This window comes from Argopecten irradians, chromosome 4, assembly GCF_041381155.1.
Source record: "Argopecten irradians isolate NY chromosome 4, Ai_NY, whole genome shotgun sequence".
NCBI classification, from domain to species: Eukaryota; Metazoa; Mollusca; class Bivalvia; order Pectinida; family Pectinidae; genus Argopecten; species Argopecten irradians.
The window spans coordinates 15,289,762-15,303,966 of NC_091137.1; the positions used below are offsets into that span (position 1 = coordinate 15,289,762).

General features: G+C 37.2%; 1 protein-coding gene across 1 annotated transcript; it reads left to right on the top strand.

Annotated features, from left to right (window-relative positions):
- Positions 1–791: 791 nt before the first annotated feature.
- On the top strand, positions 792–13,820 carry LOC138320720 (nmrA-like family domain-containing protein 1). The gene is made up of 4 exons (XM_069263889.1): positions 792–1,020; positions 8,962–9,482; positions 10,636–10,847; positions 12,405–13,820. Exons 2-4 carry the CDS (start codon positions 8,966–8,968, stop codon positions 12,660–12,662), a joined length of 987 nt encoding a protein of 328 aa, XP_069119990.1. The 5' UTR covers positions 792–1,020; positions 8,962–8,965; the 3' UTR covers positions 12,663–13,820.
- The last annotated feature ends 385 nt before the right edge of the window (positions 13,821–14,205 follow it).

Here is a 14,205-nt window from a genome sequence, read left to right on the forward strand (position 1 = left end):
GGTTCACTTGTCGATATTGATAGGTTAATGAATGACAACAGTATTGTTTAATAATTTTTAACATGGCAGAATAACGGAGATCTCAATTAAACAATACTTAAAGACAATCGTGAAATCGAATCAAAATGAGGACGATTTTAGAACATGTCGTCTTTTCAAGCGCAAAAACGAAAACGAACTTACGACTCAATCGTGATTTATCTTATGATTCGGGATAGATCCACAAGTCTTTGGTAAACGCGATGGTAAACTAAGGGGTGTTGTCTGTAAAAGGTTTTGTATCTTCACTTGCATAGAAAATTCAACAGAAGCATTTTGCAATGCACAGCAAAAATCCGTGGACATTTATTGGAATGAGATGAGAATATCAATTTTCTGTATAACTACATGAAGTTGTTTTTAATATAGATATTTTGACGTGATAATATTTGTCAGTCATGCTGAGATTAAATTTCTCATGTACTGTTAGTTAAGCATGCTGATATGTATGCCAACACTTTTAACCACTATACATACAGTACCAAGACAATTCGATTATTAAAGTGTGGCACAATACGTAATTTCAATTAACGGAGTATGGGGTAATTAACATTTTTAAAGAACTGTTTTTTTTCTGTTTCCTTTGTTTATTGTAAGGTAAATTCTGCCTTTTATGACTTTAAAACACTTGCCCTGACTTGCACTGTTATTTCCTCAGCTTACTACCGGTATCCAGTCTGTAATACATTCCCTGTACGTACGGAGATAGTCGGGTATATATCGATATAGGTATATAATTAGTTGTCCTTTTAAAGCTTAACGCCTGACAATCCGCTCAGTCACTAGAACCATATAGAGAGTCGTCGAGGTGTGTCCGGGCCTGAAAGTTTTATTGAACCAGTAGCTAAGGAATTAAGTTCTATTATCGCACATGCGCCCTGTATTACGTTGCCACATGGTACTAAGATCTACCTTGGATTAGCACAGGAACTAAACTATAGTGGAGTTGTCCATTATAATTGTTTGATTCATCTGAATCAGGTAAGAGTTTTATTTTACTTCTTAACTTTTAAAACATGAAAACATATAAAGTATATATCTTGTCTCTATATATACATGTATTGTAAATGATAAGTCAGTTTTGTTTATGTTTCGATGAAAGGTTCGAGACAAACATAATACACGACGTATCGTATTATCAGGGGACGCAATGTAAACTATAAAATATTATACAATATGTCGGCATCTGTGTCAGCTAATTATAACTGCCCTGTTTCTAATACTAAATAATTCCCACGTTTGATATTATAAAAATAGTGTGATTTACAGCGAGATATGCCATTCATGATTAACTACGTATGGCCTATAACATTACATTAACACTATAACACCTGTTATCGATTACTAATCGATACAGATCGCCGATCACTGATACCCCATACCGTGTACATATCATCGTCCATTCATCACACTAACAATTACCGTAAAAGATTTCCTTCTGTGTACAACATGTACTAAATGTTAGATCTTACGTTGATACATTAATGTCACAAAGGGATTAGGCACGGATTGTCCTAATAACTTACATTGTAAACGGCCTTCTCTTACAATATAAGTTTGACGCTGTTTTGAAATTTTGTTAAACCATTTGTTAAATGTTCATGTATAACTTCAAAGACATACATGTATTAAGCATTGAATTGCATTCAGCTGGCAATTATAAGATTATTATGTCAACTGGACAGCGGTAAATTCAACACGAAGAGCGCCAATGCTGTCCCTTTGGCATTCATAGTCCTATCATTGCCAACTGATTATATCTTGATACTTATTTCTACACTTGATAAAGATTGTTAGATAAAATCCCAAGATATTTTGCATCCAAAATGAATAAACAATTCATATTGTAACCAATGGAACGATCACTGACACGACAATGTTGACGTCACAATGATAATGACGTCAAGATAAGCAGATGGCAGTTCATAACTGTTGAACATCAACCAATTGCGTTTGGTAAAGTTACATAGTGGAGTTATAGTGAAAATGATCCCGATGCACGACGTCCTGGGATCGTAACAAACTCAATAGCCCTGTATTCTATTCTGTCTATTGCTCTTTATGAATACTTTCTATGCTGATAAGTAGACAATATGATAGAAAACGATGCCAGAGTTTCTTTACTTTAAAGCTGGTCTTTATTCGCACGACTTCATATCCCTTTAAACTCTTTGTTTTATACACATTTTCGTTAATACCAGGTCAAATCTTTACAACCGTCTGTATAACTTTCCACATAGCGCATTCAGTCAATCAAATCCATTGAATGGCTGAGTTCATTGGGGGACGACTTCATTGTTAACAATGATAGAGTTGTGTGTCGGTTGATATAGTGACGCGCATTGTTAATTGGGATAGATATACATGTCAGTAGTTTACTAGATATGTGATGGATATTATAGTTGACCATTCACCACAACGTGAATTAATTTCGGCTTGTAAATGGCGACTGACAAAATTAACAACATATATATTTACACGACATGCATGTATAAGGTTTTTAATTTTTGTTTAATAAAACCTGGACGTTATGACGTTTCATTATCAATAAGCGGTACTTTCGTGATTCGTAATTTATGGGTAATATAATGCCGTTTTATAAAAGATTGATTTATAACTCAGGGTGGGGGTATCAATATGCTAACCATACTATAGATTTTTTTATGGCCGTGGGGAGGGAGGGGGTAGGGGTGTACTAACTTCGGTTTATGAAAAATACGTTTGAAAATGGTCGATGAGGGTAGGTACATGTCGGTATTTAAAACTAACATTGGTTTTGGGTTTATGTTGTTCTGTACGGAATTAACCGATTTATACGATCTACGTGGAGTTATAGATAAGACGATGACAGTAAATGTACAGTCTTTAGTGGACGAGAATTTGACAAGATTAATACCAAACTCATAACACTCAAGCACCCCGGAATCCGGCGTTTCCATATATATCTCTACTAAGACAAATATTGATGTATAAATTGGCACCTTGTCCAGATCGCCTCCCCGGTTATTAATACAAGATTTGTCTATAATATTTACTGCACAAATCTGATCCTACCTGATTAAATAACACACATCTATATATCTCTAGTTATTTAAACAGTGAATGTCTTCCTATCAGTACTCCAGGTACGCCTTGTCTTATTGATAAAGAAACGATATCATATAGCTTGCCCTGTAATCGATTCCGCTGTGTCGGGGTCATGTTCAAGCTTTCCTGCAGATCTATCAAGTTTTAATGGTATTCTTAATTGAAATACCATCGATTTTCATTGTATTGTCTGTTTATGGATGCACGGATATAATGCATCACTTTCAAAGAAATTAAAACTTGGTATATTCTGAATACCGAACGGGATGGAGCGTAATGAATCTAGGCGTCACTTGGAAAGGAACAATCTTTATAACAGGAATATATCGGTAATGGGGTTTGGTTTGTTGAAGTTATAACTTTAATGAACTAAAACTTGAGTGATTCATTTTTTAACTTTAACGAAATATAACGATAATGACTGACGATAGCAATTTGATTTTGAATAATAAATATCGTTCCCTTGGATATTAGGTATACCTGTATAGACATTCAGACTAGAAGTGATATGGACGGAACATTGATTTTGGCCATGACAAGTAATATTGATATCAATCAATTCACCTCTTTACCTCAGTAAAGTTTACTCAACTTTGATATAGAAATATGTACATAGAAATTATCAAATGTCAGTTAGAAAACTCTGCTGATGTTATTGTCTTGGCACTGAAAACATAATGGGAAAAATTGTAACGATATCACTACAGGTACAACATAAGGATTGGTCAAGGCCTAGGTCTTTTCTACAAAAATGATTACTCATGTTCTGTCGTAGACCACCTTTATCAGACACCCAGATATAAGGAGACTATCCAAACTGTCACACAGACATCAAGCTAACGACACTTGGTTGATTTTTTCACACCACCACTTTAATTGAGGTAACGTTCCCATCGTCCTGTTTGAATGTCCTTTAAATGTCCACAGGACAATAACTAACCGACTCATTCTACCTATCTACCAGATAACATTATTCTTATACTAAACTGACTTTGGACTTCAGGGATTGTTTTATATAAGTTTCTGAAAAACTAGTAACATTAACAGTCTGAAAGGTGTGATACTAAATTTTCGCCGTTTTGGCTCTTGGAAAGCATTTCAAAATTGCTGACAATTCTAACAGGCCGAATGACATGTATTACATGTTCCTGTATGTACATGACGATTGCACGAAACTATTCTCCACGACAATGGATGGCTATGGAGCAGGCTCCAATCGTGATGTATCCCGTTAGACATCATTGTTGTATCCTATATAGAAAGCCGAGGACTTTACTAAAGAAAAAACATGATTCCGTAACTGCCATTGCAACATTATAAATTGTGTTACAATACGTGTATTATACCCAGGATTTCTGACTTCTCTTTACCGACATAATGTTACACCAAAACCTTATAGCTAGGCCAAAAACAAGGGGTAATCAAACAAGGTGTCTAAAGTCTCTGTGGACAGTAGAAATAGGTGTAAAACTGTTACTCATTGATCTTCGGTTCCCTTTATATTGAGAATGGTACACAGGTATATACGCGTCGTATATTGTTTCTTTGTGTCTCCATGCACGAATCGCCTCCGAAAACTTGGGTCAGAGCTAATCGTAGACACGAAAAATACCGCTACATATCATATATAGAATTACCTGTTTGATCACCATCCTTTAAAAACACTTTAAATCAAGCACGTTTGTTATGTCGTAGTAAGAGGTCTTTTCCCACAAAAACATTTTTGAACATTAAAACTTTAGGAACTTACTAATGTCCCCAAATACAGAATCACATAGATCGTGAATGAAATACAGTTTATATACCGGTACATTTGGAAGCACCATTGTCAACTCTATAGACCATTTAAAGAGGTTTTAGTGCCTTGATAAACGAGAGCTAATCCACTCTCAACTTGGTGTATACATACATCATGTAGAGTATGATTTTAACGATATTTAACTCTTTAAAACTCCCAAAATGATCTATCGACACTCTGGAAACTTCAAGTATAGATTCCTTTGGTGATGAGCACCACTTACGGTCTTCTTAGGCCATGGGCTAGGAGGGTCCCACATGCACCCCCCCCCCCCCAAACCTCCGAACCAATATTTTTCTGAACCCTTATGACCCACTGATCACAAATCAAAGTGTTAACATTGCATAAGTTGGGATGAACTTCCGGTTATGACGTCATCAAGATGGCCGCCATCCCGAATTTCACTAAAAATTGAAAAATAGTCATAACATTAACATTTTTCAACCGAAGTAGACAAATGAGGTATCAAAATGACCACAATAGAACAACAAATACATATCAGGACCAAAACATCCAATATATGTAGTGATTTCTACGTAGGAAATGAAAAAATCGGATTTAAAGTTCAAAAATGGTGATTTTTCAGCAAATTTTTCATATTTTATTTGACACAGCAACAATGTTTCTCAACAGCAATCTATTATTTCTAATAAGTTTTTTGACCACTTGTCAATCAGTTTAAGCAACAAAAACAACCAAAACCAATGTTAACATCGTATAAGTTCCGGTTATGACGTCATCAAGATGGCCACCATCTCGAATTTCACTGAAAAATGAAAAATAGTCATAACATTGACATTTTCAACCGAAGTACACAAATGATTATCAAAATGACCACAATAGAACAACAAATACATGTCATGACCAAATAATCCAATATATGTAGTGATTTGAACGCAGGAATGAAAAAAATACGATTTTAAGTTCAAAATGGTGATTTTTCAGCATTTTTTTCATATTTGGCTTGACGCAGCAAAATTGTTTCCCAACAACAAATTATTACTCACAATCAGTTTTTTGACCTCTTATCAATCGGTTAAAACAACAACAACAAAAATATATAGAAATACAAAAGAGAATTGTTATACCATCATTTGGTTTACAAAACATAACCGGATGCTGCATATGATTGTTATTTTTTCCAAACCGCAAACACTACAGTTTCCTGGTGTCTTGGAATTTCCTGAATATAACATTGGCTATTGACGATTTATATCTTAACAAATTCTAATTTAAAGTTAGTTGAATATCTAAGTGGGACTTCAAAATAATCCATTTTCATGTTCGAAATATTGTAGACTTGTAGCCTCTTAAACTGAATTATTACAGCAAAACGCCAACTAATAGATATAGGGTATCAAATTAAAATTCCGTAAATACCATGGCACTTTTTCGAAACATATTGTGTCTTTTAGAATGAGCACATCCATTGTTTATTTCCTGTGCATAACGTAAGGAAATATAAGATGGTTACTACGGTGTCACATATTTCTTTCACTAGTTCTTAATGATAATCATTTTCGTTGTGCGTGCTTTCTCGCCAGAGTGTCGTCTTCGACCTCGGTGACCTGATGTGACATTGCATTACCGGGTTACCATCGTGGTTCTAACTTGCAACTGTCCATGGTCAGAGTTAAGATCAGAAACATCGGCTTCAGGGATGTGGGAGCTCTTCCTGTTTCCAACCTAGTTTCACCTAGATTCACATATCGTATATGATGTTCCAGACTTCCCAGGCATAATGGAAAAGACACCAGATCAACATTCTGCAGAGAGTTGAGTTGGTTCTCCTTAATTCGTATGAAGCACAATTCCTCATTCTTGTGAACCTCAGTGACCATAGGTAGCACAGGTGGATTCTTTGAGGTCATAAATGAGGTCTGCAGTGAAGTTTCACTCTTTGCCAAGTCTGGAAAGCACTTTAGAGAACTTTTTACTGGAGAGTCTTCAATGGTCTCTTTGCGCATACACCAGATGTGCACCTTCTAGGGGGTAAGGAAAAGTCAGACCAATGAAAAACATTTAACATTTATGCCCTCATTAATGACCTCGATGATATCACCTGTGCCATTTATGGTTGCACGAGGGTCCACAAGATTGATGAATAGTACTTCATACGAATTATGGAGTTATGTGCTAAGGAGAACCTATTCCACCATTGGAAGAATGTGCATCTGGTGTAATTTCCATTATGCCGGAGAAGTCTGAAACAGCATATACGTACGATATGTTAAAATCTGAAAGAGATCCCACATCCCTGAACATGTTGTTCCTGATATGAACTCTGGCCATGGATTGGTCATAAAAGGCTAGAACAACACTGGTAATGCAGTGTCACATGAGCTCATCGACATCGAAGACGTCGATCTGGCTTTCGACGAATTGGATACTGATATCTCGAGTACTCTGATTCGGACTGCATGTACCAGCTACCAGATATGCCGAGTCTCTTCAGTGGATAGGTCAGTGAGGCGAGAAAGCACGCACAATGATAATGGTTATCATTGAGAACCAGTGAAGGACATATTAGTGACATTGTAGTAACCATCTGACATTTTGCTTATGCTATGCATAGCAAATAAACAATGAATGTGCTCATTTTCAAAGACACAAACGCTTTGGGAACTGTTAATGATATTAACGGAAACACAGGCTTAGCTTAGGTTACATTTGTTACGCTATCAGTAGGTGTTGTGTTATATTTGAGACGCTGCTAATCTACAAAATTGAGGGTATAACAATGATTCTTTTTTTGCAATTCTATATATTTTTGTTTTTGTTTTTGTTTTTACTGATTGATAGGAGTTTAAATAACTGATTACGAGTAATAATTTGTTGTTGGGAAACATTTCTGCTGCGTCAAGCCAAGTATGGAAAATTTGCTGAAAAATCACCATTTTTGAGCTTAAAAGCTTATTTTTTATTTCTTTCGTACAAATCATTACACATATTGGATTATTTGGTCCTGATATGTATTTGTCGTTCTATTGTGGTCATTTTGATACCACATTTGTCTAATTTAGTTTAAAAATATCAGTGTAATGACTATTCTTCATTTTTTTAGTGAAATTCGAGATGGTGGCCATCTTGATGACGTCAAAACCGGAACCTATACAATGTTAACATTTGTTTTTATTGTTGTTGTTGTTTAAACTGATTGATAAGTGGTCAAAAAACTTATTAGAAATAATAGATTGATGTTGGGAAACATTTTTGCTGCGTCAAACAAAATATGAAAAATTTGCTGAAAAATCACAATTTTTGAGCTTTAAATCCGATTTTTTCATTTCCTACGTAGAAATCACTACATATATTGGATATTTTGGTCCTGATATGTATTTGTTGTTCTATTGTGGTCATTTTGATACCACATTTGTCTAATTTAGTTTAAAAATATCAGTGTAATGACTATTCTTCATTTTTTAGTGAAATTCGAGATGGTGGCCATCTTGATGACGTCAAAACCGGAACCTATACAATGTTAACATTTGTTTTTATTGTTGTTGTTGTTTAAACTGATTGATAAGTGGTCAAAAAACTTATTAGAAATAATAGATTGATGTTGGGAAACATTTTTGCTGCGTCAAACAAAATATGAAAAATTTGCTGAAAAATCACAATTTTTGAGCTTTAAATCCGATTTTTTCATTTCCTACGTAGAAATCACTACATATATTGGATATTTTGGTCCTGATATGTATTTGTTGTTCTATTGTGGTCATTTTGATACCTCATTTGTCTACTTCGGTTAAAAAATGTTAATGTTATGACTATTTTTCAATTTTGAGTGAAATTGGAGATGGCGGCCATCTTGATGACGTCATAACCGGAAGTTCATCCCAACTTATGCAATGTTAACATTTTGATTTGTGATCAGTGGGTCATAAGGGTTCAGAAAAATATTGGTTCGGAGGTTTCGGGGGGTGCATGTGGGACCCTCCTAGCCCATGACCTATCTGCTTGTTCAAAAATAAATGTTCGAGTTAACCGAATACTCCAGTTTACATGTATTTAAGTCGTACGTTTATCTGTTTCAGAGCCATGTCGAAAGTGTATGTGGTACTGGGAGTTGACTCGGCTGTAGGGGCAGCTGTAGCCTTCTACCTGTCCAAAGTAGCAACAGTGAAAGGCGTTCCTCTTGGGAGTCCTAGAGGGAAAGGGGAGGTAGACCCTCCGCCGGGAGTGGCAGTACATCGATGTGCACCACATGATGTTGGTTCTATGGAACATATCTTAAGAGGATGTGATGGTTGTTTTGTATTTACGCTATCCGACTTTAGGAACGACCCCAGTAGTTTTATGGTGACCGAGGTAGAATACGGGAGGACAATAGCCACTGCTAGTAATAAGGCACGTGTTCCCCACGTGATCTACTGTACAGAGCCTCACACAGGCGATATACAGGGAATCGGTGCTCGTCACATGATCGCGAAAGCCGAGACGGAACAATGTTTCAGAGTGGCTGACGTCCCCCTCACCCTCATCACCCTCCCCCGGAGGTACGAGGATACTCTCGACTACATGGCACCGGAAAAGGTCGGCAGAGATTTCGTCTTCGGTAAGCCAAAAGCGTAAATGGTCGGCAGGGATTTCGTGTTAGGTACAATAAAAGCGTAAATGGTCGGCAGGGATTTCGTGTTGGGTACAACCAAAGCGTAAATGGTCGGCAGGGATTTCGTGTTTCGGTACGTCAAAAGCGTAAATGGTCGGCAGAGATTTCGTGTTCGGTAAGTCAAAAGCGTAAATGGTCGGCAGGGATTTCGTGTTCTGTAAGTCAAAAGCGTAAATGGTCGGCAGGGATTTCGTGTTCGGTACGTCAAAAGCGTAAATGGTCGGCAGGGATTTCGTGTTCTGTAAGTCAAACCGTAAATAGTCGGCAGGGATTTTGTGTACGGAAAGTCATAAGCGTAAATGGTTGACAGAGATTTCGTGTACGGAAAGTCATAAGCATAAATGGTCGCCTGGGATTTTGTGTACGGAAAGTCATAAGCATAAATGGTCGACAGGGATTTTGTGTTCGGTAAGTCAAAAGCATAAATGGTCGGCAGGGATTTCGTGTACGGAAAGTCATAAGCGTAAATGTTCGACAGAGATTTCGTGTACGGAAAGTCATAAGCGTAAACGGTCGGCTGGGATTTCGTGTACGGAAAGTCATAAGCGTAAATGGTCGGAATGGATTGATTTCGTGTTCGGTAAGTCAAAAGCGTAAATGGTCGACAGGAATTTCGTGTACGGAAAGTCATAAGCATAAATGGTCGGCAGGGATTTCGTGTTTAGTAAGTCAAAAGCGTAAATGGTCGACAGGGATTTCGTGTACGGTCGTATACGGATTGTCATAAGCGTAAATGGTCGACAGGGATTTCGTGTACGGAAAGTCATAAGCGTAAATGCTCGACAGGGATTTCGTGTACGAGAAGTCATAAGCGTAAATGGTCGACAGGGATTTCTAGTTCGTAAAGTCATCAGCATAAATTATCGTAAAAGTTTTCGTGTTCGGAAAGCCATCAGGGCAGGGATTTCGTGTTCAGTAAGTCACCAGCATCGTCAAGGATTTCTTGTTTGACGTAAAATTTCATGTTGTTTCTAAGGTCTACGTTTCATAAAAGGAGTACCTGTAATTGTTGCGCCGACTGAATTCAACTCATAGAGGCGCTGAAACAAATGACTCTTTCTTGTTTAATGTAATTTTACACATTTTGTCTTTATTTCAGAACTCCCGATGGACACCGAAATTCCCCTGAACATGATCAGCGTCCTGGATTTAGGGCCCATTATAGAGAAAATCTTCAATGACAGGGCCAAATTCACGGACAAACGTGGGAACCGTGGTCCGATTAGTCTGTGTGGCAGTAAGGTATCCCGCCAGACGTTCGCTCAGTGTTTCTCCTATAACATAAACGCTCTCAAGTTCTTCGACAAACCCGTAAGTAAAATGATTATCAAATAGTATGTTAGGGGCTACATAACCAAGGAATTTCAATGAACATGAGTTTTACCAAACACAGCGTTCTGCTAAACGCACACGTCCCTACTATAAGAGAAGGGAAATGACCACAGGGACCTGGCACGAAAATTTTTAACCAAACAGTATACATATATATATTTATTACATAATTTGTTTACACCAATCTATATATGAAGAAATATAATATTTTCAACTATTACACCGACCGTTCAATAAAACCTTGTTATATTGCACGGTTCGAAGTTATATTGCACGCTTCCATGGAAACGTTATATTGCACGGTTCGAAATGTTATATTGCACGGCTTTAGGAACACCTCGCTGTTGTAGTCTCGAATCAAGCACGTCATGTAGACGTTTACTGTACCGAGTAAAGGACGGACACGATGAATGTATTAGATCAAAAGGCTGCAAGCAGGTCTAATAATGTGAAAACAGACAATAAGACATCCAAACCGGAGTTACAACGTGACGTACGTAGGCTGTACGTCAATCTTCAATAGGATATTAAGGTTTTTTCCGTACGATACGGTGTTGTGATTTTGTTAAGTGATTGTCGTATTCGTTTTATAAAAAAAAAAATATTCAACTGAAAAACTGGTGATTATGTAATAAAACAAATATTCCATGGTTACTGTGCCCTAGTTCATAATATTTACCCCTCGGTGATGGTAATCAACAAATGTTATATTGCACTCGGCCTTTGGCCTCGTGCAATTTAACATTTGTTGATTACCATCACCTCGGGTTAAATATTATGAACTAGAGCACAATAAGCCATGAAATATTTGTATAATATATTATAGTATCATAGATACAATGATATGTATATATGTATACAGTTAGTTTAAAAAAATCGTGCCAGGTCCCTGTGGAAATGACGAAGAATCGTGTCTTGGACACGGGAAACGTAAACGCCCTCATATGTGATTTTGCATCGCCGTAAATCATGTCAAGGACGTATATGAGAAGGATAAGTGGGCAAAGACAGCGCAGGCGCTTTTGTGTTTGTGCACTGACCGTGACGTTGGGCGACGACTGATTTCCTTTGATATCCGCCGCCGTAGCCTTTGATGTAGCATGGGGAGTGCGAGGGTTACCGTCTTACTTTCTGAAGCGTGCTGCCATTTCATGAGCGGTCGTATTTTTAAACGATAGTTTAAGACATTTCTTCTAAATCTTCCGTCTTTAAAGCAAGTTATAAACGTTGTGAAATTTAATTTACTTTACATTGGTGTTTCGTTTGACTCGATAAGACAAGTATTTGTTGAGAAAAACGGTTTTTATTCCCGGTTCGTAAGCGTCTCGCGTGGTGTTTAGTAGTGTAAAGAGACAGACACGGAAATCCCTTCTCACTTATAAAATCCGTAAATCATGTCTTAGAAACCTCAATTTTAAATGTTTCTTGGAAATTGATAGTGCATATATATATTATGCCTCGACTTAAAACTTCGATTTTTGTTTACATTGATGTTAATTTCCAATATGGTATAGAATGTTATGGGTTTGATTCCAGGTAACTCACGCAGCCTACCGCCAAGCCTCCCACACACACCCATGGAAGGAGGACTACGCAAACATGTTTCTATTCTTAATGCGCACGCGCTGGGATCATATGTACAGTGACAAAATAACGCGTGAGCTCAACCCCGATACCAGGTACTTTGAGGAATGGGTACAAGCAAACGCCCATGGACTTTATACAGTATTTACTGAGGTTAAACCCGAGGATAGACTTCGCTGGTGGTTTAATCAGATTTACAAAATGAAGTAGGTCATCATGGCAACAGGAATACATAACAGTAAGACAATAACTTCCTTGGAAGGAGTAAGGAGGACATTTACAGACCATTCAAAGTCAAGTCACCAAGCAGTACTGTTTAAAATCTGAAAAATGTGATACATCTACATGTAGCTCGGGTTATTCGTAATAGCATTGGTTTCTACACACGTTTGTACAAGACCGACAACTATACAGGAATCAATTGATATTTTATAGAGATGATACAATACTACTCAGTGATAGAAACTATATCCTGGATACCACATGTTAAAATTATTCTCTTACTGTAGCAAATTCTGTGGAATCTTGGAATCATTTTGCATACCTGGAAGGTACCAAAATTCGGACAGCTACCGAGTTTTTTCTGGCGCAATGCGAACGGTAACATTGGTGTCGTCACTTTAAATGTTATTACATCTCAAGTGTAATGTCAGTATATTAACGCGGATTGCTGTCGGAAATTTTAAAATGCATAGAGGTCATGTCAGACGAATTTGTCTACGAAGGTTTGGGTCTTAGCAAATTAGCGCCATAAATGATACGGGCATAGGATTTCCAGTGAGATCTCATGTAAAGCCAGTGCAGAATATGACACTTATGAAAGAGTTTTATGGACCCAAGTCATCATTATGTCATCATTGGATTTCAGTTTGTTTGTATATCTTGTGTTACATCAATGGAAGTAGGAATGATCACTTCCATTTCATAATTGATTTGCTTCTTTCTCAGCGTCAATGTTAGTCTACAATCATACTAAAGACTTTGCATACCAGTATTATGTTTTAATGTATAAATTTTATACTATACACGGGTACAGAAATAAAAACTTAACAGAAGCCTTCGAGTTGTTTTGGTATTTAAGTTGATGTCTGTAATGTGCCCTGTGGAAACAATTCCAATGGTCAATAGAAATACTATCTAGAAAATCACTTACCACAGGCACATAACGTTGTGAAAAAAGACACCAATCACGTAAATACGTCTAGTAAATAATACTGCCGTTACAATTGTATGTCAATGCAAATCAGTTACAGCTTAAAATACTGTTAGGAAGACACCTGAGAGGAGCATCATGCAATTACAATGTATGTATTGGATATATGAATTGGATTGAGACACAGAGAAGAATTGGATTGAGACACGGAGAAGAATTGGATTGAGACACAGAGAAGAATTGGATTGAGACACGGAGAAGAATTGGATTGAGACACGGAGAAGAATTGGATTGAGACACGGAGAAGAATTGGATGAAGAATTGGATTGAGACACAGAGAAGAATTGGATTGAGACACGGAGAAGAATTGGATTGAGACACGGAGAAGAATTGGATTGAGACACGGAGAAGAATTGGATTGAGACACAGAGAAGAATTGGATTGAGACATGGAGAAGTATTGGACTGAGACACAGAGAAGAATTGGATTGAGACACCAAGAACACTTCCAAGACATTTCCAAGACTTTCCCCCCCCCCCCCCCCTATTTATTCGAAGCCAGTGGAAAGGGACAGAATGTGACAGACAAGCTACAGATCAC

Excerpts from the sequence above, each read along its gene's own strand:
- LOC138320720 (XM_069263889.1), top strand. The coding sequence starts at position 8,966 with ATGTCGAAAGTGTATGTGGTACTGGGAGTTGACTCGGCTGTAGGGGCA. Across the intron at positions 9,483-10,635 it reads CGGCAGAGATTTCGTCTTCG|AACTCCCGATGGACACCGAA; the intron begins GTAAGCCAAAAG and ends TCTTTATTTCAG. Across the intron at positions 10,848-12,404 it reads TCAAGTTCTTCGACAAACCC|GTAACTCACGCAGCCTACCG; the intron begins GTAAGTAAAATG and ends GTTTGATTCCAG.